Source organism: Lepisma saccharinum, chromosome 24 (assembly GCF_977018435.1).
Source record: "Lepisma saccharinum chromosome 24, izLepSacc3.1, whole genome shotgun sequence".
NCBI classification, from domain to species: Eukaryota; Metazoa; Arthropoda; class Insecta; order Zygentoma; family Lepismatidae; genus Lepisma; species Lepisma saccharinum.
The window spans coordinates 50128136-50154223 of record NC_139252.1 but is presented as its reverse complement, the minus strand read 5'-3'; the positions used below and the strand labels follow the sequence as shown (position 1 = coordinate 50154223).

The 26088-nt window shown below is 40.7% G+C and overlaps 2 protein-coding genes across 2 annotated transcripts in view; one reads left to right on the top strand and one right to left on the bottom strand.

Annotated features, from left to right (window-relative positions):
* LOC145977972 (uncharacterized) overlaps nt 1-26088 on the bottom strand; it is a 286923-nt gene that overhangs the window by 155277 nt on the left and 105558 nt on the right. The window contains exon 2 of the mRNA XM_083110320.1: nt 8325-8396. Coding sequence (XP_082966446.1) covers nt 8325-8358 — 34 coding nt within the window. The 5' untranslated portion in view covers nt 8359-8396. The remainder of the gene's footprint in view (nt 1-8324; nt 8397-26088) is intronic.
* Nucleotides 1640-24160, top strand: LOC145977973 (uncharacterized). Its single transcript, XM_083110321.1, has 4 exons — nt 1640-1717; nt 17552-17612; nt 19593-19648; nt 23205-24160. Exons 2-4 carry the CDS (start codon nt 17576-17578, stop codon nt 24009-24011), a joined length of 900 nt encoding a protein of 299 aa, XP_082966447.1. The 5' UTR covers nt 1640-1717; nt 17552-17575; the 3' UTR covers nt 24012-24160.

Here is a 26088-nt window from a genome sequence, read left to right as displayed (position 1 = left end):
CAATAAGATTTTCATATTGACGTTCAGTCAGGCTGTGCGAGGCGTGTCTTCATCTGCGAACCGATCGTTTACCCCATGCGTAATGTTGTAGTTTCTCGTGCATTACATTTGGGAAGTACTTTAAATGTTCTCGGGATGTTCAGAACTGGTTGCTATGGCGACTTTGCAAGTAAGAAGGTGACACGTGAGATGTTTTACGGAAAGCGTCACGGAGGCTCTGTGTAACCCATGCCGAGCCTCAGGGCTCCGCGAACACACGGAAAATTATTTTCACTTTATTTTACAATGGCCTCCTCTATTTCCCCTCATATCCACAGCAAACCTCTTCTTTATTATTCGAGATGGGGCAGGTTCCAGGGATTTTGTCCGATATCATCAGTAATATTACCAATAAACTTACCAATTAAGTATATTTGTAAATAGCCTTTAAGTTAGTGCAATATTCCGAAAAAACATTGGTTGTAAATTTAGAAGTGGCAACACTGCCAGGAAGAGGTGATAACACCTTGCATGTGCTATGAAACAGTGAGCATTGTCAGTTGCGGCGCATGTCGGGATTTTTTTTTCTAGTCAACTTGTGAATAAGGTCTCATTTCTTGCTCTCTGATTGGCTGTTGAAAAGTTACGGTGCTGTGATTGTGAGAATGTCCGATTTTCTATTTTTTAGCGCAAGTTTCCTGCTTTCTAATCTAATCTAACCTAACCTAACCTAACGTACAGCACAAACAAGATATTCTCACAATTACAGCACCGTAACTTTCCAACAGCCAATCAGAGAGCAATAAATGAAACCGCATTCACAAGTTGACTGGAAAAAGAAAATGCGCAGCCGCATCTGATGCTTGCACAATGGGTAAGTGCATTTCTTGAGGAGATTGGGATGGGTCAGTGTGAACATGAGGACAATTGGATCATTCCCTACATTGTCACCATTGTGCAACAATCAGATATGGCTAGGTATTGTTGCTACAGGCTTCATTCAAGTATTGATGACATTCTCGTGCATTTTTGCCACTGGCTACCAGAATGTTTATCCAAAATCGCTGTTTTACCTGGTAAACATGTTTTAGAACAGTACTCAAAATGGTGTTCGTTTCAACCTCGTACACACAACAGCACTCGCTGCACCGACCACTTTTGGTACTCCACACATCGACATGCGCCGCAACTGACAATGCTCACTGTTTCATAGCACATGCAAGGTGTATCACCTCTTCCAGCAGCGTTGCCACTTTTAAATTTAAAACCCACTTATACTGGAAATCCAGTTTCCTGTGATTTGGCTTAAACGTAAAAGTAATGAAGTGCCGTTACAGTTACTCGCGTTACGGGGAAGTAACATTATGTTGTTACTAACTCTGTTTACTACTTCGTTACACGTTGTATACTAAAGTCAGGATTAAAAGTTATTCTTGTTATTCTTTAATCCTATAGATCTCCGAACAGAACTCTTGAGATGCACACAGCATACGAAATCCGCATTTTTATGCAACAAAAAAGACATGTACTTGTTTGCTTGCAAAACTAGTTGCGGAAAGGGTCGGAAGATGGCAGTGCAGACAAAGAATGGCTGCCTTCTCATTTGCATGTTAGCGTCGTTGCTGCTAATGCGGGGACTTCAAAGGCAACTTGTTATGCTCTGCCTGTCCCTTCAGATGGAATCGTCCCACAAAGGATTCGCCACACACGAGCGGAACGTAGGCGATTTGATTGCTCGGTAAGCAGCGTTGCCATCCTTACGGACTTGTTGCTAAGCTAAGGCATATCATTTCTTTTTCCTTCAAAACGGGCGAATCTGAGGTGGAATGGGAAAAGCAGGATTATAAGATGGGCATAAAACGGTCAGGCGCATACTATTTAGTGCATGGTGTAGACTGCAAGTCCCGCCCTGTCGCAAGTTGTCCAGGATCACGTGATATTATCCACCTGGGTTTTTCCTGTGGGGATAAGTCAAGGATGTGGTCACATGGGTGAAGAATTTGGGCACGTTTCGTGAAGACATTGCAAGTGTCATTCTCCAAATGTTCCAAAGTACATGGGGTACAGTGGGATACACAAGTGTAGTGCTCGGCAAATTGTTCATGACCATTTTCGTGAATTTTTCTCTTGCATCCTCTGAGTTTTTAAGGTATATATTTCTACGCAGTCTTCTCAGCAGCTTAATGGTTACAATTCTCACTGCGTAAAACAAAGAAAGACATGGTGGTGATCAATTTGCTTGGCGATACTTATGCATCCCACTATACGAGCCAGAAAACCGTTTTGATAATTCATAAGTCGCCACAGGTGCCGACAGTCAAGGTAACTTGAAAAGACATGTCCCCTCCATATGGCAGAAAGCTTAACGTTTCCATGTAGACCTGTACAGAATCTGCAGTTAAAATCTTGCATTGTTTTGGGAACACCCTGTATCATGAACCATCCAAGGAACATCATTACTTGTACATAGTCACTGTCAAGCGACGGAACAAGCGGTTCTGCAACAAACAACTCCATCAAGCAGGGGATAAGTGGCAAATCGTAGCGCGCCAGACGGCCCTAATCATATAGTAAGCGGAGGACTGTTCCCGTGATGTAATGGAGTAGCATAATCATGACTAAATTGAGCACCCCACGTCACAGAGTAATGGCTAGTGGTAATAACAGGCTGATGCGCGGAAGACCACTAAATCGGTCCGTAAATGAGGATTATATTATTCCAACGGAACTTTACAATCATATAATTCCGACTGTAAATCTGAACTTGGCTCCGGCATTTCGTGTATTTAAATTTGCAAGCATATACGTATTACCCGTTTCCTTTACAGCCATATACTACGTGTCAAATTATCGGAACATCGAGTAATGAAATATAGCAGCAGTACAGGGTGTGTCTTTATAATGAGACTATTTGTAAACGTTTCATGACAAAGCAACGATTCAAGCATGTTTATTCAGGTCCCTAGGGGGGCTGAAGCCTAGGGCTGCATGCAGAGGGGACGGCATTGAAAGCCCCCCTTTTTATATAAAGTAAACAAAATCTAAGTAGGAGAAAAATTTTGAGAGTTAAGGGGAGACGGAAAACATACAGGGTGTTACTCGACCCTTCCATTGAAGACTTTCGAGTGATTAAACGACTCCTAGATTTATGAAATGCTCAGTTGTTTATTTATTTCTTTTTACATATTTGTGTGTGTAACAATGTTTGTTAGTTTTGTTTGTGCGTGTGGCAAAGATTTTTTACACATATTCTGTGAGTATTCATTTCCTTATTTTCAGAAGCGATAGATCGGGACAAACCACGCCCACTTTTCGAGAAGCGATGAAAGGGGAGTAAATCAAGTTTGGATTGATGCGATGGTCCGATTCTAAAAGCAGGTATAGACTAACAAGTAAGTGTCATTTCAGTTAAAAATATTGGAACGTTTCGTGGTGCCCCTGTAAGCTAGCCACGGCGCACATTTTGGGAACCACTGCCTTAGAGATTTATTTGTTTTGGTGATGCAAGCCTAGTGTGACGGAAGATGCATCAAACTAAGTGGCCCTGGTCGAGAACCTGCGGAGCCGTAAATCCACGAAACAAACCAATACAGTGTGTCACTCACGGTACTCGAAATGTGGAAGGCAGTGAGGCTCGTCCTTGGTAATAAATAAATAATTGATTTCCATGACAACAGACACAGCAAAAACTGACGTTTCAGAAGTTCGCCGCAAGATGACACGGCCGTCGGCAGCTAAATAGACAATGGCAGGAGCTCCTCATTGCTATTCATTGTGTAAAGCCGAGTGCGCTATTTTTTGGCATCAAATATTAATCCGCGGAAAGAAGTAACAAAGGAAAGATTTGCAGTGTCAAGGCTTTTCCGCCAAAGTCCGCGCACGAACTACTATTCTTTCAGTTTTTAATCTTTCAGAGGACGTTATGCATAAAACAAACGTACCAGGGCTGCTAAGGCGGTCACTTCGTCGGCGACACTGCTCTTAAGTCTTACGTCAGAACGGATGACGTCACAGCTTACCTGACTGCCATGAATTTGGCATGAGAAGGTATGACGTCACGAAATCACGAGAGACGAAATGGCGCGATGGAGATTGGGAATTGTTTCCCCCTCGACTTCTAGCCTCGCTTCGAAACGTCTAAGGATCTCTGTCCTGGATATCCTACAGATGTCCACTGGACGAATATGTATATGGATATCCTGTGGATATCCAAAACTTCGGCACGAATATCCAGAAGACATCCATTAAATGTAAAACCTGGACATTTGTGTGTTGCATGGGCAGTACGCGCGTACGCAGTGGCCGCGGTGGCTCAGTCGGTAACGCGTCTGACTACCATACTAAAGGTCCCGGGTTCGATCCCCGGCCGGTTCAAATCCGGAAACTTTTCTAACGATGGAAGCGGCCCCGGCGCCAACCCAGCGTCGAATAACATGGGTACCTGGGGGAAACCCTGGGGGTAAAGGCGGTCAGGGGCGTGATGCTGATCACATCACCCCCACTCACGACCGGATCAAGAAAGTGTGGGGCGTTACCCCCACACACCCTATACGCCTTCATGGCGTGGTGCTATGCACAGGGGAGCACTTTACCTTTACCTTTTATGGACAGTACGAGTACTTGTCCTAATATGAATTGGACTGTAGACAGTGGCACACTAAGGAGGACTTTGATAGAGGCATGATTGATTAATTTGTGTTATTTAACGCCGCTTTTCTGCCACTTTTGGCTAATCGCGACGATGAGGATGTATGATGATATACTGATGAAGGGACACTCGCCAAGAACACCCATGACCAGAGTGGGATTTGAACCTGAGACCCCTGGCGTCGTAGCACGCTGTGCTATTCACTCCGCCACGGGGTCAGTATAGAGAGGTACGAATGAGCTTTAGCTGGCTGCCAAATTAAGTTCTTCCTGTTTTCCCGTCTAACCGCAGACGCACGGACGTTGGGAGAAGATGGGGGAGTCGTATTGGTCCGTCGACACCCACTGGAAATTGTCATCGTTCAGTTAGTATGCGAACAGAACTTCCTGCTATGTAAGGGAGATTTCACATCGATGTGAATCTGGCTCGCAACCCGACATCCAATTGAGAATCGCTTGGAAATAATCCCTTGAAATAAATGCAGCCTCCGGTTGGTGAACTCGGGTGGGACATTTCCTTGCATAAAAGAGGCTCAGGGACTCCCACGGCCTCTCATATATGCGTAGTTTGTGGCAAACCTAAAGCGTAAAAGCAACCAGATCCTGGTGCTGATCACACACCATGGAAGTGTGTGTGTGTGTGTATGTGTGTGAACTTATTTCCGCAAACAGCTTGTGAAGAAGACGTGGTAGCTCAGTCGTTTGTCGGCCTCCGTAGCGGAGTGGTTAGCGCAGTGCACTGCAATGTCACAGGTCCCGGCTTCGAATCTCGGCTCGGACGTAGATGTTTGTGATTGTCTGTCCTGAAAGTCCTGAATTAGAGATTTGAATGAAAATGATATGAATGAATGAAGTGTGATGGGGGAAGCTCCCGCTTATGGGGTCTTTCTTTGTCGTTAGGGCGTCTGACTACCATGCGAGTCTCCCGGGTTCGATCCCCGGCGGGGAAGAACCGGGATTTGTTTCCACCTGTTCAAGCGGCTATGACCACCCAGCGTCGTATAAAGTGGGTACCTGTAGAAAACTCCTGGGGGTAAAGGCGGCCAGGGGCGTGGTGCTGATCACATCATCCCATCTTCGGTCGTGATCAAGAATGTGTGGGGCCCTAACACCACACCCTCTATACGCCTTCATGGCGTTGTGCATAGCACAGGGTAGCACTTTTAACTTTTTTATTTACCTTAACTTTTCTTTTACCTTGTGATTTCATGTCACGGGCAATGCATAAGGGGATAGCCTTCCCACTGGCCAGAAACGACCTACTGTACATGTCGCTCATCACTTATGCTATCTTTTTTGTAGTCTGCATCGTTTGGAGGTTTCTTAAGTTCACTTTATGCACAGATAGGCTAATCGGAATTGGGGCTACAGCTTAAAGTGGGATGCAAACCACAATTTGCTCCCATCTGGTATCGAACCCAGGATCCTCGATTACAAGGCGACGACGTCACCATTACGACATCGCTGAGGCCACAGTCTGCATCGTGTTGTTGGTTGCGCATGCGCAGTAAATGATTTTCTACGAAACTGAGGAGAAAGTAGCTATTGAGCCGTGTGGACTTTGTAGTAAAGTGTCACTTGTCTCTTGGGTGTGGAATATCTCAATATAGAGAAAAAGAGACCTTTTGAAGCAATCTTTTTCCTCCGGACGTACTCCTGTTTAGTTTGGTTTCATTTTTGTTAACTAGCGTTGTCTTTCTGCAACTTTCTTGTTAATCGATGAGTGATCACGTGATGAAGGAACACTCACAAAGAACACCCTTGCCTAGACCTGGATTCGAACCGGGAACCCTGGCGTGTAGTAGTGAGATGTGCTAACCACTCCGGATACTCCTGCTTAGTTTAGTCTATTTTTAGAAGTTCGCCATCTATGGCATGTACTTAGCACATTGTGACGTGTCTTTACTAGCAAATGTCACTTTGAACCCGTCTCTACCGTCCTCAGATGTAGAAAGGTGCCCAATAGAAGCTTTGTTGCCAGCTTTATTCCTTGCAAGTCAGTCCACGAGTTAGGGAGGTTCAAAGCCTTCGTTATTACTTTGCACCAAGCCACACACAAAGGAAGAAAGACGCAAAGAAACCCTCCATTACGCAAAGAGGCCAATTTGTCTGACCTAAAAAAGTCGAAAGAAATGTTTGTAGTGTAACATTAACGTCTCGAGGCCAGTGTGTCGGTGATGAATAACTGAGTAATACTCCACCTTTAAAGTCGAAGTCCATAACAAAATAAACAAATCGAATGATTTGCATCATCATAAAGGCTCTATTTCGTCCCCCCCCCCAAAGGACAAAAATGTCTTGCGGACCCCCCTCTTGATTATAGATGACAACGACATTGACTAATATTGTCAGCAAACTTCGATTTGTGGAAGATTTACGCCCACAAAACATATAATTCCGAAGTCGTACGTTAATGTAGAGCAAGGGAGAGCCATTACCAGTTGACAACAGAGCTGCTTAAACAGCAATAACCTAGAATTACACCACGAGTAACAGATATGGACGGACCGGAGAATCTAAATTAAATTCCCTCAGAGAATTCATACATTAATCCGAAACAAATTTATTTATTACCGACTAACTATTTGGGGTCACTCCTACCCTATACGAAACCGTTTGATCCTTTTAATCATACATGAGAAAGTTGAACTGTTCCTCTAGATTCTTTACAATATCATCATTTTAGTTTTTAAGTCTACTTTATACACAGATACGCTAACCGGGACGGGAACTACAGTTTAAAGCAGGGTTGCTAAAGGTCCTGAAAACTTGAATCAATATCTAATGGGTTCTACAAGAGGACAGTAACCTTTTTTTCTCCCCCAAATTAAATTCCGTCCATGTTGTGTATTGTTTCATTTCAATACGGAACTTGAACCGTATTGGTCCGGAAAAAATTCCTGGACCGAACTGAAATACTTTACAGATAAAAAGGTTCGAGAACCCATTTCTCTCCTGGACCGGAATTGAATTTATTTAAAATTCCTGGACCATTAACAAGCCTGGTTTAAAATAGAATCCAAACCACCGTGGAATGTACCTACATTTGATATCGAACCCGTGACCCGTTGATTAAAAGGCGACAATGTTACCACTGCGCCACCTGGGAGGCTCTGCCGTCGCCATTTCAACTGTTCTCGGTAACAGTATTTAGCATGTACAGTCACCGGCAATAAAAAAGGGGCCATCTACATCCTGAAGTACTCGTTTCCCTGTAAGGAGCTGTGTGTGTTGCCTATCTCTTAAGGCGAAAAGTGGATTTCAATAGCAAATTTTCAATGGAAACTTCCGACACCGCCGTATAGTTAGACAACACACATAACGCCTTTCCGGTAAGCGTGTATTTCATGATCTAGGTGTCCCGTTTTTATTGTCTGTGAGTGTACATTCAGGTAGAAAGGCAACTGAGAGCCGCAGGGAGTAAAGGGTCCAGAGTGGAAGACAACCTAAGTTTTATCTAAAGCAGGTCAAACTGAGATTTAACTAGAATAAATTATGGGTTAAAAATTGACTCAGCGTTAGGAAATTTCGTTTTTCTATTTAAACAAACATCAGTCCTCTTAGTTCTTGTAACGCAAAGAACAGCACAAACTATTCCTCTGCACGTAACAACTTCCGAAACAATCATACTGTAAAGAAACATAAAATTCATTTGCAAATATCAGGGTAATTTGAAAAGTGAAAGTCCGTGTACTTACCCAGACAGAGAAGCAATATCCAGGTTGTCATCATTGTGTTCCTTCGGTGGGAAGTCCACAAATAAAAAGGGTCTGGAAGAGAAGGAAAAGATTCCTAAGTTACATATAACTTTACTAGACTCATTCCACATTCATATGAGCATTTCATGGATATGTAAAATACTGTTTCCAGCTAGCTTAAGAAGAGTTAGTGCGCTCTTACTATATCAGAGTTTTAAAATTAGAAATTTGTCGATTTGTAATATTTAACGACTACGGGGAGAGAAGCACGCTAATAAAAGAAAATTTGTACCAGTTTCAGAAAGAAGATATAGCGGGAATAAGACTGTGCGTTGATAAGGCAAATTTCAAAAACTCTTCAAGTGTAAGTTTGTGAATATTGTGTCCTGCTACTACAAATAAGATTTAATATTTTTAGTGAACGTTTTTTTAGTTCTTTTCTTAAAAGAGAGAGAGGAAGGGGAGAGAGAGAGAGGAAGGGGAGAGAGAGAGAGAGAGAGAGAGAGGAAGGGGAGAGAGAGAGAGAGGAAGGGGAGAGAGAGAGAGAGGAAGGAGAGAGAGAGAGGAAGAGAGAGAGAGAGAGAGAGGAAGGGAGAGAGAGAGAGAGGAAGGGAGAGAGAGAGAGAGGAAGGGAGAGAGAGAGAGAGAGAGGAAGGGTGAGAGAGAGAGAGAGAGGAAGGGTGAGAGAGAGAGAGAGAGAGGAAGGGTGAGAGAGAGAGAGAGGAAGGGTGAGAGAGAGAGAGGAAGGGTGAGAGAGAGAGAGGAAGGGGGAGAGAGAGAGAGGAAGGAGAGAGAGAGAGAGAGGAAGGAGAGAGAGAGAGAGGAAGGAGAGAGAGAGAGGAAGGAGGAGAGAGAGAGGAAGGGGGAGAGAGAGAGAGGAAGGGGGAGAGAGAGAGAGGAAGGGGGAGAGAGAGAGAGGAGAGAGAGAGTAAGGAGAGAGAGAGAGGAAGGGGAGAGAGAGAGAGGAAGGGGAGAGAGAGAGAGGAAGGGGAGAGAGAGAGAGGAAGGGGGAGAGAGAGAGAGAGAGAGTAAGGGGAGAGACAGAGAGAGGAAGGGGAGAGAGAGGAAGGGGGAGAGAGAGCAAGAGGAGAGAGAGGAAGAGGAGAGAAAGAGAGAAAGTGCAGTGGTTCTCAAACTATGGTACACGTACCCCAAACATGAACTACTTGAAGGAAGGGGTGCGCGATCAGCTTGGAGAGTTTTTTTTATCCATGGCGCAACCTAACAAAACAAGTACAGAAATAGACTACATTTGGAGCCGAATCTCCGCTTGAAAGTTTCAAGTGCACAACCAAACATCAAGAACTGTGTCAGGCTATGCAGGCACATATTCCTCACTAGAAACACTGAGGATTTACAATAAAAACTCCAAAATTGTGCCTCACAGTTTAAAAAATATATATTTTTGTTGTTTACTTTTTTCGATAACTCTGGAAAAATATGAAAATTAATAATTTTTATTACTTCTTAGTATACATGTGTTTCACATTTTTATTTTTGTTAACTAATCATAAAGATTGTAAACGTAGGAACACCCCAATAAGATAATACACATAGGATTCTAATGTTTACTTATTTACCATTTTTCCATATACAGGCCGAATGCCATTTTGCTGTTGCAGATATACGACTCCAAATATCAAAAACGCCCCATCAGTAAGGCAGCAAAAAATTCCCCAAAACCCATTATTCGGAGAAAACCTATGGGGGGGTACATTAGACGTTTAGTTACGACTAAAGGGTACAATGAGAAAAAAATTTGATAGCCAGTGAGTTACAAGGGAGGTTATCTAAGTGTCCCCCTCCGATGGTGTATAGAGGGGCCCAAAGGAAGAAATACCTGTTTTCTTCTTTCGGCTAAAAAAACTGTGTTAGGGAGCAAAACCCGCCTCAAATGTCAAGATAGGACAAATTGACGTGGGGATCTGACCCCTGTGTCCCCCTCCAATTTCCATGAAATTTGGCAGGTGTATAGAGGGGCCCTATGCTCCCTGTTTCTTCCTATACCATATTTACGTGGTTTCGGGGTCAGATCCCCCATTTCAATTTCTCCTCATCTTGACATTTGAGGGGAGGGGTTTGTCCCCTAAAACAGTTTTTTAGCTGAAACACAAAAACACGTACTTCTTCCTTTGGGTCCCTCTATACACCTGCCAAGTTTCATGGAAATCGGAGGGGGACGCTTGGATAACCTCCCTTGTTAGTGTTATCCAGTGGCAGCGATTAGGGGGGCTAGGGGAGGCAGTTGCCCCCCACTTTTGCCCCCGCATCATGCCAACCTTATGTACCAAGGAAAATTGAACTGTCCTTGCCCCCCCTAGTTTTGGAACCCAATCTCCGCCACTAGTGTTATCAGATACTTTTTCAAGATACTGTATATTCCTTCGTATCCCATGTCTTTTCACAAAATTCATTTTTAAAAAAATATATTTTGGTGAGCTACAGCCCTTCACCCCCCCCTTAGGTACGCCCATGGAGCGCAATACCTTAGCCATTTCGCAACAGTGGCGCTAGTATTATGAGAGTCCGTCAAACGTTAGGCTCGCACCGTTTGAGAAGGGACAGTGGCGCGAAATCGATTTGCCAAACTCCGTCCCTTTGTCCCTGCATGCGCCAATTAGAAGCACAGAATGAGCAGATGAATAGTTTATAATCTGCGGCCACGGACACTCAAACGAGAATAGATCCCGCCCTTTTACGCAAATCCAGCAAATATCTCAAAAACCCACATGATCTAATTTTAGGAATCCTCACGGCTAACTGGAAAGTGATGGGAATTCAGATTTTTTACCTAGGATCTGCATAATAGATTGTCGTTGGAAATTGATTGGCCTTTTCTGTAGTAAATTACTTGAAACTGAATAAATAGCGTGGCACAATGTGGCTTCAGTTAGACATTTTCTGCAACATTTGTTTCTATCATTCTGTATTTTGTTTGTGTAGTCTGATCAAGGGGAGAAGATATCGGAACTCTTGCATGAAAGACACAGCTACCATAAGCGTCTGCCTCGTAAAAACAGTGGGAAAACATGCTAACAACAGGGACTATCACTGCAAGCAACACCCAGTGGCAGTTTTTGTACACAAAACCGAGAGGTTGAGGCCATGAACTTGCCATTAGACTCCAACGGCAAACAACTCCGATAGTCAAACAGGAAACTAAAACTGACCATGCACATAATAATAACAATACTACTTTAAAAAAAGCATCGCAACTCTGTTTGGTAAATCGTGTAGCGGATCACGTACACAGGAATGCTCAGATGAATTCGACTTGCATTTACCCAACGTGAACAACCTTGGAACGACCGAAGCATAACAGTTGTGGTCTCTTGTTTTCATTTCAAGAAAATCATTGCCAAGGCCTTTTTAATACATTGAACAATTTAATTCTGTTTTTAACCGTGAGTGTTGCGATCTTACATTTTTTTATTCAGTGGGGATACTATTGTTCTATTCTTGCATTTTAATATACTCTGATACTGTCGATCTGTTGCCAGGGCAATCCATTAATACGAAGATTGTTGATTCGTTGCTACGGTAATAATTCTGAAATTTTGTATTTTGGTTTGCTTGGCTTCATTTCCGTAAGTAAGAATCCAAATTAATACTTTAATTAGGAGAAGCCTTCTTAGAATAATACACAGTGGTGCAAGAAAAGGTAACCAAAATAGTACAGGTTTCAGAATTTCTTTTTCTTGCATCACCCTGTATATTCGTTAGTTTTGCGAGTTTTTAAAACTAGATAGATTGAATTTCATTGCATCGTTTAAAAAATGGTCATCAGTGGAAAGGAACCATAGTATAGGTGCATTCGTCTTACGTATGCCAGGGAAGTAGCCTCTGTAGAGGTCCATTACATTTCTGATATCACGTGATGCTAAAGCTTGGGGTCCATAAAAAAGAACATGAAATCAGAATTTACATTACAAAAGGTTTTTGCATATTGGCATCTATTTCAACAAATCGTCCTTCGCTCACGTTGGTGCGAGTTATCTAGTTTTACAGACCAGATTGATAGTAACAAGATGCAACATATAATTGTTAGTTAGTATCTTCAGACGAGTGCAAATAGCAGGCAGTGCTATTCACACATTTCAACAAACGACGTAAAAATGAAACAGAGAAGATTTACGATTTCAAGACCAGAAAATTGGCATAAAATGAACAAAACACAAAAACCTATTTCAAGACCTTCAAAACAAATTTTGAGAATACATATGTGATTGTCGGTTTGACATAGTAATGAAACTAATTAGTTTCATTATTAGCTCAAACAGACTACCACATATTTTCCACATTTGATATTAGAAGTTCGGGTAATAAGTGCATACCTCTGTATGTATGCGGGTGGAGAAAACAAATGGTCAATGGAGGCCACTTCAACCCCCTGTAATAATAAAGATGGCTTAATTCTGTGTCCAGTGTGGTTTTTCAAATAAATATAGTGGTTTATGTTGAAATTGAATACCGAGTATAAAGCATAGGTAATGTATAGGGTGAGCCAAAAGTACCATTACCACGTAGGTATGCGAGTCTGTGCTGTGGTAGTGGTTATCTCACCGTGTTAGGAGACTGGTTTGTCCCTCAACTGCAAGGACTTATCGATCGCGTCTGGTTTCAGCAAGACGGAGCACCAGCCCGTTATTGCCGTGCGTAACAGATGGATCGGACGTGGTTCTCCACAGTTACCAGCACCTCCGAACTGGCCTCCCAGAAGTCCCGATCTATCATCGTGTGATAATGCATTGTGGAGTTATATGAAACAGAAAGTTGCCGGCACGCGTTGCCACAGAAGTAACGAACTGAAGGAAGCCGTTCGGCATGCATTTGCCCAATCACTCGCACAATGCTGTGTAGAATTTCACACCACCCTGGAGGCGCATAATTCTCTGTTATGAAAATGATTGTGTTCACACAGACATTCTGGACTATATTGTTGTCCGTAACCTCCTCAGCTAACATCTCTCGTCTCTCATCATACTCTATTTACTTCAGATCCATAACTTTCCCTCGTCGCAAAATACATAGGGGTAACGGAACTTTTGGCTCACCCTGTAGGTGCCTCCTGTTGTCGATAGTTAGAATATGACCGTTTAAGATAGGAAGAATGTAATCACGTCTGGTTAGGTTTAAAAACATATCTGATACATGCATTTTGTGCAACGTGGATCCTATTTTTGAGTTTATTAGTGCATTGCGGTCCATATAGGGTCAAATTAATCAAACAGTGGCCAGATTAATGTTTGAACAAGTTTCAGTTTACATGTTGCGGGGATTTCGGTTTGAAAACTGTAGGAGTTTCTTAGAATTGCCTAAACTTTTTTTTAGACTGTGCTCGTATCTGAACTGTCCAATCTATAGTGTCATTACAAAGTATACCAAGATTTTTGGATGGGTTAATACATGGAATTTTCGGATTGTTAATTTCTGGTTCTATGTTTATGCTGGCATTAACTTTTTGTTATTGTTTTGTTCTGATAATCATGCATGCCGATTTTAACCATTAATATTGAGACGGTTTGCTATGCACCACGAGTAAAGATTATCTAATAGGTTTATGTTATGAATTTAATTTTAATTAAGACGATCACTATTTTATACAACAACTAGCTGATTGCCCAGCGTTGCCAGGGTATTTATTTATCCCAATCTTCTATTAGACAGGAAAATAATTAATTCTAACTATAGTATGAAATGAACTTGGAGTTGAACGGCATTGGGAGTGTCACTATTCATCTTAGCGACCCCGAAAACTATGGATTCCACACTAATATCGGTCGTTTTCGATTAGTTTTACATGTCACCCCTTCCCACTCCAACCCCTAGGGGTGCCTGGGGTGTCTTACCCTCACAGTATTTCTTTCCAGATTGTAAATCATATGTCTACCAAGTTTGGTCATCGTGAATGTCACCAATTAGCTTAGGGACTCCGAAAACTATGGATTCGACACTAATCTAGGTCATTTTTTACATTTTATTTTTCACCCCCTCTCACCCCCCATCCCGATAGGTGATGAACTTGACTTGAATGGCATTGGGAGTGTCACTATTCATCTTGGCGACCCCGAAAACTATTTATTCTACACTAATATCGGTCGTTTTCGATTATTTTTACATGTCACTCCCTCCCACCCCACTCTTAGGGGTACCAGGAGTGTCTTACCCCCACAGCATTTCTTTCGAGATTGTGAGTCATATGTGTACCAAGTTTGGTTGAAAACGCTCCAGGCGTTCGAGAGTTATGCCGGAACACACACACACACATCCATTTTTATATATTAGATGGCTTTATGTTACGGATCTTATATTTTATTACAATAACGCTCTATTCCTTGTTAAGCAATTTTATCAAAAACAAATTTACGGGCACTTTATTTACAATGTTTCTGCTAAATGTAGAGAATGCATTGCACTCGATATAATGCACCATCCATTCTAACATGCACCTCAAATTTGGAGACGAAATTCGATGAAAAAGTGCATATTAGATTGGAGCCCACTTTATACACCGAGTTTTAAATGGTAATTGTGAAACTATTTCTATCCAATGTGTCGTGTTTGTAACGTCATTTTAAGTATTCGGCATATTCTTGTTAAATGTGCCACATGGAATTTTATCAGATGTTTTATCCGACGTTTTGCGAAGAGCCAGACTCTTCCACTGTCTGTGAGTAAGTTTTTAGTACCTCGCACTTTTAATTTTTCCCAAGGGTTGTTTTACATTCCTTTGTTTTAAATTTTTAAGTAAGAATTTTAGTTAAGGGGATATTTCCCCGTATATATTGAAGGATGCAAAACGGCCTAAAAGTGCGACGCACCTAAAACATTTTAATTCAATCAATCATATATCATACCATCTACTTCATCTTCATAATTTTGATTAAAAATTATTAATAATTACCTATTTTATTTCAATGTTTAATGTTTTTATGGTTCAATAGCATATGGTAGTCTCAAAATTTCATTGTCTCAATCCGTTTAGCTTTCATGAGCGTAAACAGTCCACTGTGTTACCGAGAAAAAAGGTCAATACATGTTTTTTTTTCTCTCAAACTGCAGAGTAATTAATTTGTCTCTTGTTCTACTCTTCTTTGGTTATTACTACTCCCATACTGATTGCCTTGAATGCCATCAGCATTTCGTATTTCCCCTTTCCTTTCACACAGGTACCTCTTCCCTTTCGAAAACTGTACCCGAAGATTGTTCTAGAACGTCGAGGCATAGACTGGAGTCCGTCAATGGAGGACAATAATTCGACATTTCCTCCGAAAGGAACTCCAGGGTGCCCATTACACGTAATTAAACGGGTTCAGTTATTGATGGGAGAAATTTCCTAACCGGATCGAAAGTGTTACACATACCGCAAGTGAATTCAGCTTGCACCCGTTTGCTTCCGTTACACTTTCCGATCTCAACTGTCCATTGCTTACGTAAGTGTTCTTGATACAAAATTTTTATTTCGGAACGCAATGCTCCATTTCGAATCTTAGTTTTCGTCGCAGGAATGTGAGTGAGTCTCCTCTCCCTTTCAGTGTGTGTAAGGAAACTTTCCGACCGATGCGACGAGCTACAAACAACACGTGCCACTTCGTCGATTGATTGATTGGCTATATTTTACTTCGACATATTGTCATTGTGGCTAATCGTGACGATGAGGATGAGTAATATGATGAAATTGATTCGAACTATGAGACCAACCTTAAGAAATAAATGCAGCCTTTCGAACCGAAGTGACAGGACAAGCTGCACGTGTCGCTCGGACTGGACTCTTTTCCCCATGGAAGATTTCAAGCCGAAGCGACAGGTGTCACTTGGAGACGAACCCTCAGTAATCAATGCAACCTTGCAAACAGCAGAGACGGATATGTGTCGCTCGTGTTTCACTCAGACTGAGCAGTTTTCTCTGTACCGTGCATCGAGTCATCTCGGCGAAGCGAAAAGGGACAGGCGACACGTGTGGCTTGAGGATTTCACCAATCGAGGTGCTTACGATTGGCTCATTCTCGAGCGGCACGCGACGCCTGTCGCTTCGGTGCGAACGTTCCCTTACGCATGTATCGTGTCGCTTCGATCTGAAATCTCTGTGTCGCTCGTCGCATCGGCCTAAAAGCTCCTTATGAGGGTGTGGGCTAAAACGTCCCTCTTCCGACTGAAGAATTTCCATTGCATTTGGATGCTTGCTCGAGTGTGGACGTGTGGGGAAATTGCAGCCTGATGCTGTTTACTTCATATTGCGTGGTTCATTCACATCAGAGGTTTCAACAGAGAGGAAGCATAGAAAGAATGAAATAGATTACAATAGGGGAGGAGAGTAGATGCCGTCCCTCCTAACAAACCTAAAGTAACCAGCAAATCAAGCAAAACCTATCCAAACCAAACCAAGTGTAAAGGGATGAAACCAACCAATCAAAATACAAACTAACCGGACCAATCCTGAAGCTCCACCCCCTTTCGTTTGATCGTCCTTGCAATAGTGCCGGCGAGAAATTAACATTTTTACAGTAAAGACCGGAACAAGTAGTTACACTAAATATTTATCACGATTTCTTTATTTTAAGTGGCTACAAGACCTACCACAAAATAAACTGACGCTTTAATTAGGAATTCGAAACCAAGACTTGTAGGCTACATTATGACCATTGAGGAGGCAGTCGAAGTTCATTTCTTTCTATGGGTTTTACTTTTAACATTGTTAAATTTAACAGGCACTTTTGTAGCAACAATATAATGTCTGTTGTGGTTTCATTACTGCGTGTTCCATAGATACCAAACCCATCCAAATTCTCCATAGATACCAAACCCATCCAAATTCTCCAAAAGGTATGAATTAGGTGTCAATTTTCAAAATAATGTCCATTTTGTTACATGTGAAAAATATACAAATTACCTACTCTAAACAATGTAGATAATGTAATTAACCAGTTTATCTGTTAGCTGTAAACTTACAATTTATGAAATGGTAGAACAGAACATTACGACAATCCACTTGAAAGTTTCTAGGCTTCTCTGATGGCGTAGTGGTAACGTCCTCGTATTTCGATCAAAGGATCCTTTGTTCAATACTCGGTGGAGTATTTTGGATAAGACTTTAAACTGTAGGCGTAGTTCAGATAGCCTTGTATGTGCATAAAGTGGACTTAAACTTACTTGAGAGCTTGCTGCAGAGCCCGAATGCTATTATGAACATTGTAGAGTCTGAATTATTTTTTATTTAATTTCTTCAGGTGGAACAAGAAAGAAGAGAAACGATGAACGAAGTGATAAAAATTGATGCAAGTGCAAAAGGTAAAATTCTTCTCGTTCATTATTTTGAATACTATGTAACTATGCCAAAGTTTGGTTGTTTCAATTGCCTTTGCTCATATTTCTTGAGCATAGTTGAACAGAGTGAACGTGGGTTGGAAATTGAATCAAATGATACAAACGAGATACCTCTCTGAAACGTTTACAGCCCTTCCATGTTGTCACCAGCATTGTGTACAAACATTGCCAGCAATGTGGAAGTCGTAGTGTATATGTAGCATCGCCTGTTCTGTTGATGGTTCGAATGGAGCGGTCTATTTCCTGAAGAATTTCTGGAACAATTCGGAAGCTTCATCTTGGGGATCAAATCAAAGTCACAGGGGCTTGTAGAGCATCTGCCAACCCCATCGAGCTAGCAAATCAGCCACAGGTTGCGCTACATGCGCCCGAGCATTGTCCTGCAAAATGAAAGATAGATTCAGCAGAAAGTGAATCTATCTATCTCGCGCAACGCCGGTTGCAGGTTACGTTCCAAAAATGAACAGTAATGCTGCGCATTGACGGTATGTCCTGGTGGTACGGCGAGAATCACCACAACTTTCACATTAGTTGGGTTCTGACGACACAACTTTAGACCGCAAACTCCAACGATACTCTACTCCTCTCGTCACTGCGCATGCGCCTAGTGTTGGAAGGAAGAGTCCATTTACTGGGAGGTAGATAAGGTATCAAACTAGCATGTGGTGTAAGTGAGAAGCACCGGTTCCGTTTCATGGCGTATATACAGAGCAGTGTTGCCACTCTCAAATTTCCAACCAACGTTTTTTTGCTATGTAGCGTCGCTTTTCCTCCATTTTTGACTAATCGCAACGATGAAGATGTGAAATGTATGGAGGAACATCCGTGCGCAGCCTGGGTCTCGAACCTGGGTCGATCACTCGACATGATTGACAGTGCCATTTCACAGAGAAATGGCACTGCTGCTAACCATTGAATCATGCTACCCAAACATATGCAACGTAGTGACGGAAGAGGCGCTCAAGTCGAACTTGTAACTTTCTCTTTTCCTAAATTTCAATTGGACAATGCAAGAAACACGTATTATTGTTTAGTATTTAGTTACATGCATAATTCTCAATGTTATCGGAGGGATAGGGTGTCTAATTCTGTTACAGCCCTAAACATAGATTATCTCTGAAGGTTCTGACGATGCACATGCTTGGGCCAAATCTTGCAATAGGTTCGATACCTGGTAGAGACACGTAGTGATCCATTTCAAACTGTAGGTCGCCGGCCCCGTGGCGGAGTGGTTAGCACATCGCGCTACGACGTCAGGGGTCCCGGGTTCGAATCCCGGCCTGGGCATGGTTGCTTGTGAGTTTCTATTCATCAATTTCATCAATCATAAAGTGGCACAAAAAGGGAAGTAAAATAAAGCAAATCAATCACAATCACAAACTGTAGGTCCAGTCTCTTTCTGAACATGAAGTGGACTTGACAACAAATTCCATTTCAGTTTGATGCATTTTCTATTTTACATTTCAAAATTATGTAAATTTTGTGTCTAATACGCTCTGCTATAACTCCACAATAAAACACACTTATTAAGCCAAACTTTTCTACGACAAAAGTAGAAATGTATATTTCTTCTTATTAATTCCTGTTACACTTGAGTAATTTACAATGTGGTACTGTGAAGTACACTCATCCAATATAAAATTATACTTATAATATATTTTTAATTGATTCAGTGTGACTGGGATGAAAACAGCAGAAAATCGCAGTTTGTGACTTATGTGCCTCTTCCAGAACACACTCGAATGATGACAGAAGAAAGATAATAATTAATACAATGGTATTAAGAGAAGAGAATTACAATGAGATATTATTTTATAATTTATATTATTGATCAATACCGAGAATAGTTTTATGATTTGTTATGTAGCTACGACTTGATGAAAATGCCAAACACATTCTTACTACTTTAACACCTTTTCACATATATTATTTTCCTTATTTCAGAAGGCGCAAATGATACTACGAGGCCAGAGAAGAAATTTCGGTACACTGAAGGCTATGTAAGTAACATTGATATTTCTTCAGTACATTGTACAGTCGGATGCACAAGTATTACTCGGCAAATTGTACATGGCTAATTTCATTAACTTTTCTTTTGTATTCTGTGTCTTTAAGGAATAGATTTTACGCGTGGTGTTGAAAAAGTTGTGAGCTACTTCCTCGGTGCTTTGTTTTAATTCATGAAGCTGTCATTGGGTAAAATAAAGTGCACGAACATGATGGACAATTTGCTTTGTAATATTTGTACAGTGGGATCCATGAGTATTACCATGCAAATTGTCCATCACCATGTTCGTGCACTTTATTTGACCCAATAAGAGCTTCAAGAATTAAAAGAAAACTCAAAACAAGATGTTGACAACTTCTGCACCAGCATACATAAAAATCCATCGCTTAAAAACACACAGGATGTAAGAGAAAAACTAATGAAAATAGTCATGGACAATTTGCACGGTAATACTCATGGATCCCACTGTACATCCCACTGTGCACACGATTTAAAACGCCAAAGGTAAAGAAGTGATGCGTCTGTAAACAATTCACAGTGTTATGTTTTAAACCAGTTATTTTCTCGTATCATTTCGCATGGTAGAAATGGTATGGTATTGTTCCCGGTAGATTTGCTTAATTTTGGTAGACATGAATTAACTAAACTGTCTCAAGCAGGCGAAGCTAGTATATAATATAACAACATAATGACTCATTTTCGGTATCAAGTTTAATAATAAACCTGAAGGACTTTAGACAGATTGATTGATTTGGTTTATTTTACTTTACTTTTCTGCCACTTTTGGCTAATAGCGAAGATTCATGATATGGTGAAATTGATGAAGGGACAATTACAGAGTACACTCATGCCCACGCCGGTATTCGAACCCGGGACCCTGGCATCGCAGCACGCTACGCTAACCACTCCGCCACAGAGGCCGGCTTAAGACTTTAAAATACAAGATCAGAGAGAGAAAACTGAAATACTAAATAACAAGTAAACCTGTAGCCTAACAGAAATTTAGCTTTTAACAATAAATATTACTAAACAGCTTCAGCAGCACAAAGCACTTAAATAATTAGCAGTGAATGTTCGATTTCATTATACTCCAAAAATTAATCGGTTTCTCTTTTATCAAACTCAACAAGATTCCTCATTACTTCAAACTCGATTCTATGTCTGCGTCCCTGGGCTAATCAGTAGGAAGTTAGTTTCTTCCAGAGGTTCACTCAACCCGGGTCCATATCCATGGTAACGGTTGAAGTTTTTGCGTGCGATGACGTCAAACCGGTCAAATGAATGTATTACTTCAATATAAAGTCACATGAAGTGCAGAACGACGGTGTTGCAATATGTAGATATTAAACACCAGAACAAGAACAATGTCTATATTAGAAAGCTAATGTGTAAGTCACTAGTGTCATGAAACTGTTGGACTGCAACTGTAAGTTACAAGACTATGGACAAGTAACAGGCGATTAGTTCGCGACAAACATGAAACTTATAGTGATTTACTAAACTTTACAAAATCAAATGTAGAGTATTACATTTTGTGTTTATATTATAAAATATTGAACCGAAAATATCTTATTGCTCGTTTTTAACGTCGGGAAATTAGTTTTTATTTCATGTTATGTATAATATATAACCGTCGGTGTATTCAATTTATCTAAAGCCAAAAACTGTAAATGAATTTCCGAAATATTACGAGCTTCATATCAGCTTCTGTGACGTCACAGGACTAGTCCAGTATAATCAATTTAACACAGCGCATTATAAAAGCGTATGTATTTAGTTTTCTGAACTAATCGTATCTTATTAATTCAGAATGTTCAATTCACCTCCAAGAACATTTGAAAATTCGTAAATGACATTGATAAACGTTAAATCCAAACTTTACAGTTCTGCATAATCTACCTTTATTTTTCAAATTACTTAAAACTGTATGAAACATTTGAATCTTTCTCTGAATCCTTTTAAACATTCTCAGCGTTTTATATAGTTAATTGCTATGTAATAAAAATTTACGTGTTCGAGTTCCATATTAAGATAATTTTTGAAAATATAACTTACAGGAAGATTGGGAAAGAGAAAGATTGGAATTCGTTTTAAATAAGCTTGCAAACTTTGAAAACTCAATTCTCGTGTGTAATGTGCAGAAATTTTTAATTTTCGATAAATATTGTAAATATTTGTGAAATAGGCTATTCAAATTTAATGAAGTCGTAAAACTTCATTGTTGGACATTATATTTATTTGACGTAACGTTTACCAAAATGCTATACAGCTAGAACATAATAGGCCTATGTTATTGAAGAAGGAACTGAATATCCTGTATGGCTAGTAAACAAATACGTGTCCTACACACATCTAACTACACAATTTCCTACAACGTGTGCACAAAAATATGGGCATAAGAATCCCAGTATTTTTCTCTCGTGTTAAATAAAGGAATATTAATTGACTTCCATGCATGTAATCAACATGTTCAGTCAGCTAGGTTCGTACTTAGCACTGGTTGAACTTTAACATTTTTTCACTAACATGTAACTGAGATTTGTATTACATACAACGCACAAATTTACTTGTAATTGATCAGGATATACTAATAATTTTTAATTTGCGATTATAATTATTAATCTTACTATGAAATAAATAAATTTACACGACCTGTTTTTTGAATTACTTGCTCATTCAAATATGTATGTATTTCCCCAAAACATAGGATCACTCTTTTTCACCAGCCTCTTCAGCATCGCAGATTCAGGTCTATAGTATTTCGAAGGCCCGTTTATTGCTTATAACGAAGAAAACATCTTACATCAGGAAATGATCATTCTGTACTCCATTTCGTGTGTTCAGTTTCTGGCATGGTTTCCTATCTGCATAGTGCAACACTAGCGCATAGATTTGGAATTCGTTTCATGGATAAATTCACCTCTTACCGTCGTTTCGTCATCCGAGAAAACAACGGATTGACCCAACCTTATACTTCTAATAACCTTGGGTTCACTCCTCATAGTTTACATCATAGTCATGCCCCTTGCATTAACCATGCCATCTATCGGTAAAACAATATAGTAACTCACACTCTTGTTAAAGGAGATGCATATGGTTACAAAACTCCGACTGGAGTTCAAAGGTTTGCTGTTCCTCACTTCTTCCTTTGTAGCCACTTCTTTCCGTAAAGCCCGCACGTTGAAAGAACCAACTTGGGAGTTTATTCTGTCCTTTTGCGTCGTGGATTGTCCTTTGAACCAATCAGGTTTCTGCAGTTGCCATGGGGACAGGAAATTCTTACCAAACCTATGCCTCAGAGCAACAGTTCGGTGTTCAAGGTGCGGTTAAGCCGGTCTCCCATTCTTTGCCTCTCTCTGATGTGCGAGCGAAGAAGGGAAGGGTCTTTACAGCGGAAGGTGTCGTTTACAACTGGTCGAAAATCAGGCATGTTTTGTACTTTGAAACTCCCACATCTGGAGACCAAAATCCGTGTAAGTTCTTTCATCGTGCAGGCCTTAGACCATCGACAACCTGACCAGTCACGATGCAGGTTTTTATCTTTACAGGATGACGAAGAGCCTGAGTATCTATGGGAGGACGTGTGGCCCACATTAACGTGCGTGTCTTGCGACGACATAATGATGACCCCGGTCCGGGAGTGTCAAAAGGGGCATTCCATCTGCGCTAATTGCAAGGCTGACAAGAAAGTTTGCCCTCTGTGCGGGAACCGCTACGCCGAAGTGAGAAACTTCTCGCTGGAGACCCTGGTAGGAAAGATCCCACTCCCCTGCAAACACCGGGACAGAGGTTGTCGATTCGTCGGTTTCGTCGACGAGAAGATCGCGCACGGTCAGATATGTAGCTGTCAACCCTACATTTGCCCATCTGCATACTGCGACCTCACCCTCAAGCTGGACGAAATCCTACCTCACCTCGTGGTCAAGCACAACTGGGAGGTCCGGGAGATGAAGATTAACGAGGAAGGCGACCGTTTCCAAGACAAAATCAACGTGGACTGCCCGAAGGAGAAGGACACCTTCAACTCCCCAAGTTTCTTGCTGGAAGCTGAGGGCTGGGGCCATTTCATCCTGAGGGCCTGCGTGAGGAAGGACGGAACCTGCCAGCTTCTCCTGCAGATGTTGGCACCAAGCAATGAAGCCAATGGAATCCAGCACCTTATCAAGGTCTACTCGGCCAGCGAGGAAAATCACGTTGAATTTTTGGGGCCCTTGGAATCTCTACTCGTGGCCCCAGAAGCCATCGTTGCTAGGGGCCACTGTGTCTCCACCCGCGGAGAGTTCATTCAACAACCCGTTCCACCTGAGGAGGAGCGATTCTTGAAGGTGTTCCTGTCCATAAGCAAGAAGAAGTAAACAATAACACCCAAGACCTTGGACGCAATCCACATCCAAAATTGTTTTGATAATTTTTAACACGTTCCCTGCCACCTAAAAAATGTCACACTTTTGTCAGGTGCCGATTAAGCTTCTTATGTTATTTTGGTTATTTGTAGCAAACAATTGATTTACATAAAATACATTGTAAATTTGGAATTTTCATGTAAATTTTACAATGACGCACATGCCCGTCACCCGCATACAGTATGTTTTCTTGTTACTCTGTGCCGCATACGCGCAAATGCGTCATGTTTTATTAACATAGATAATTTTTATTTTCGCACAGCGTGCGACATTTTCACAATATTATCTTTTTCTTTATTTTGCATGTTCCTCCTAATAAGACAAATTATTATATTACAATGTAATAGTGTTATTATCAGGAAACGGATTTATTTGCAGTAAAAAAGTGCTAAATATGTAAATACATATTTAGTTATTTCCACCAAGATATAGTTAAATATGGACTTAAAATTGATTTTTTTTAACAATATAAGACACTACAGGACATTAATTGTAAAACAAAAAATGTGTTTTCTTTTTTTTTTTCAAAACAATGAATAACTAAATCTTGTTGTAAGTATTCGAACGTAAATTTTCTTCCGTTTCTTAAGATGGATTTATATTCACTAAAACTGCGTTCAATTATAATTTTCGCAAGGCGTCAAATCGATCGGGGGATCGAGCTGGGCAGCCATCATGTTGGTAAATCATGTCATGTCTTGTAGCTAGAGGCACATCCTCCAAACAACATTGCCATCCCGTTCCTCAAAAAATGTTCATAAGTGCGACAGTGGCTGCATGAAAATTACCCAAAGAAATGGATTGGCCGAGGCGGCCAGATTTCCTGGCCGGCTCGATCACCCGATTTTACGCTTTGCGACTTCTACATTTGGATCCACATGAAAGACTTAGTTTACAAGACACCGGTAAACTCGCAACAAAAAGAGCTCAGGGAGAGGATCTTAACAGCTGGTCAACATATCAAGGACACCATCACATCATGAGTTAAGATAACAAAGGTCCGTAAAAACCTGCGTGGCTGCATTCGTAACGGAGGTGCCCACTTTGAGCAAGACGTGTAATGTTCTTTAATTGTATTGTTCATTGATTCCATTCACATGAAGATGAATGAAGTATTATTTCTTGTACACAAATGTGAATATTAGCAACATTTGTACCTTGCTGGATAGCTGATGACACAAGGGAGTAATTTAAGTAATTTGTACGCTTCGTGTCATACCATTCTTGTTATTAATACGTTGCCAAGTAAACTAAGAGTAAATTTTTTATCATCATCATCACTTGTAAGTTTAGACCCACCCGGTACTTATATGTGATTGTTTTTTGGGACAAACTTTTTCCAACCATCCACTTATTTGTTAGCTATCAGAAAACGCTGAAATATATGCCATACAATAGATGTTTTTCTCAATTCGCATTTTTATGTGGAAAATAGTCATTTTAAATAAAACAATAGAAATTCGATTATCTCGAAAACTACTAATTTTCTGGTATCATATGGTCAAATTTATTGCAAATTGCCTCTACTTTAACCCCTTTCAGAAAATACATCTAATTACAGGTCACCCTGTGTGTGTGTGTGTGTGTGTGTGTGTGTGTATATATATATATATATATATATATATATATATATATATATATATATATATATATATATATATATATGTGCATATGTTTTAACGTGACTAGAGAAACAGCTTGAGTTCTGAACCATTCTGAATTTTAATTTAATCAATCCAATCTATACTTCTACGTACATTTGTAGACACATCATATCCTTATCCTTTATATTGATTGATTGATGTAATTTATTTTACTTCGAATTTCTGCCTCTCTTAGCCAATCAAGATATTAAGGATGAATGGTGATAAGGTGAAATGATGAAAGGGCAATCACAAACACATATGGACAGCACATAACATAAAACCCACTGACGATTATACTTGGTGAGAGTCCAGACACCAGTGTCTCGTTAATCTCAAAATTCAGTCCAAGGTGTCCTAGGTAGAAGTAAGGTTGACATTTGGGT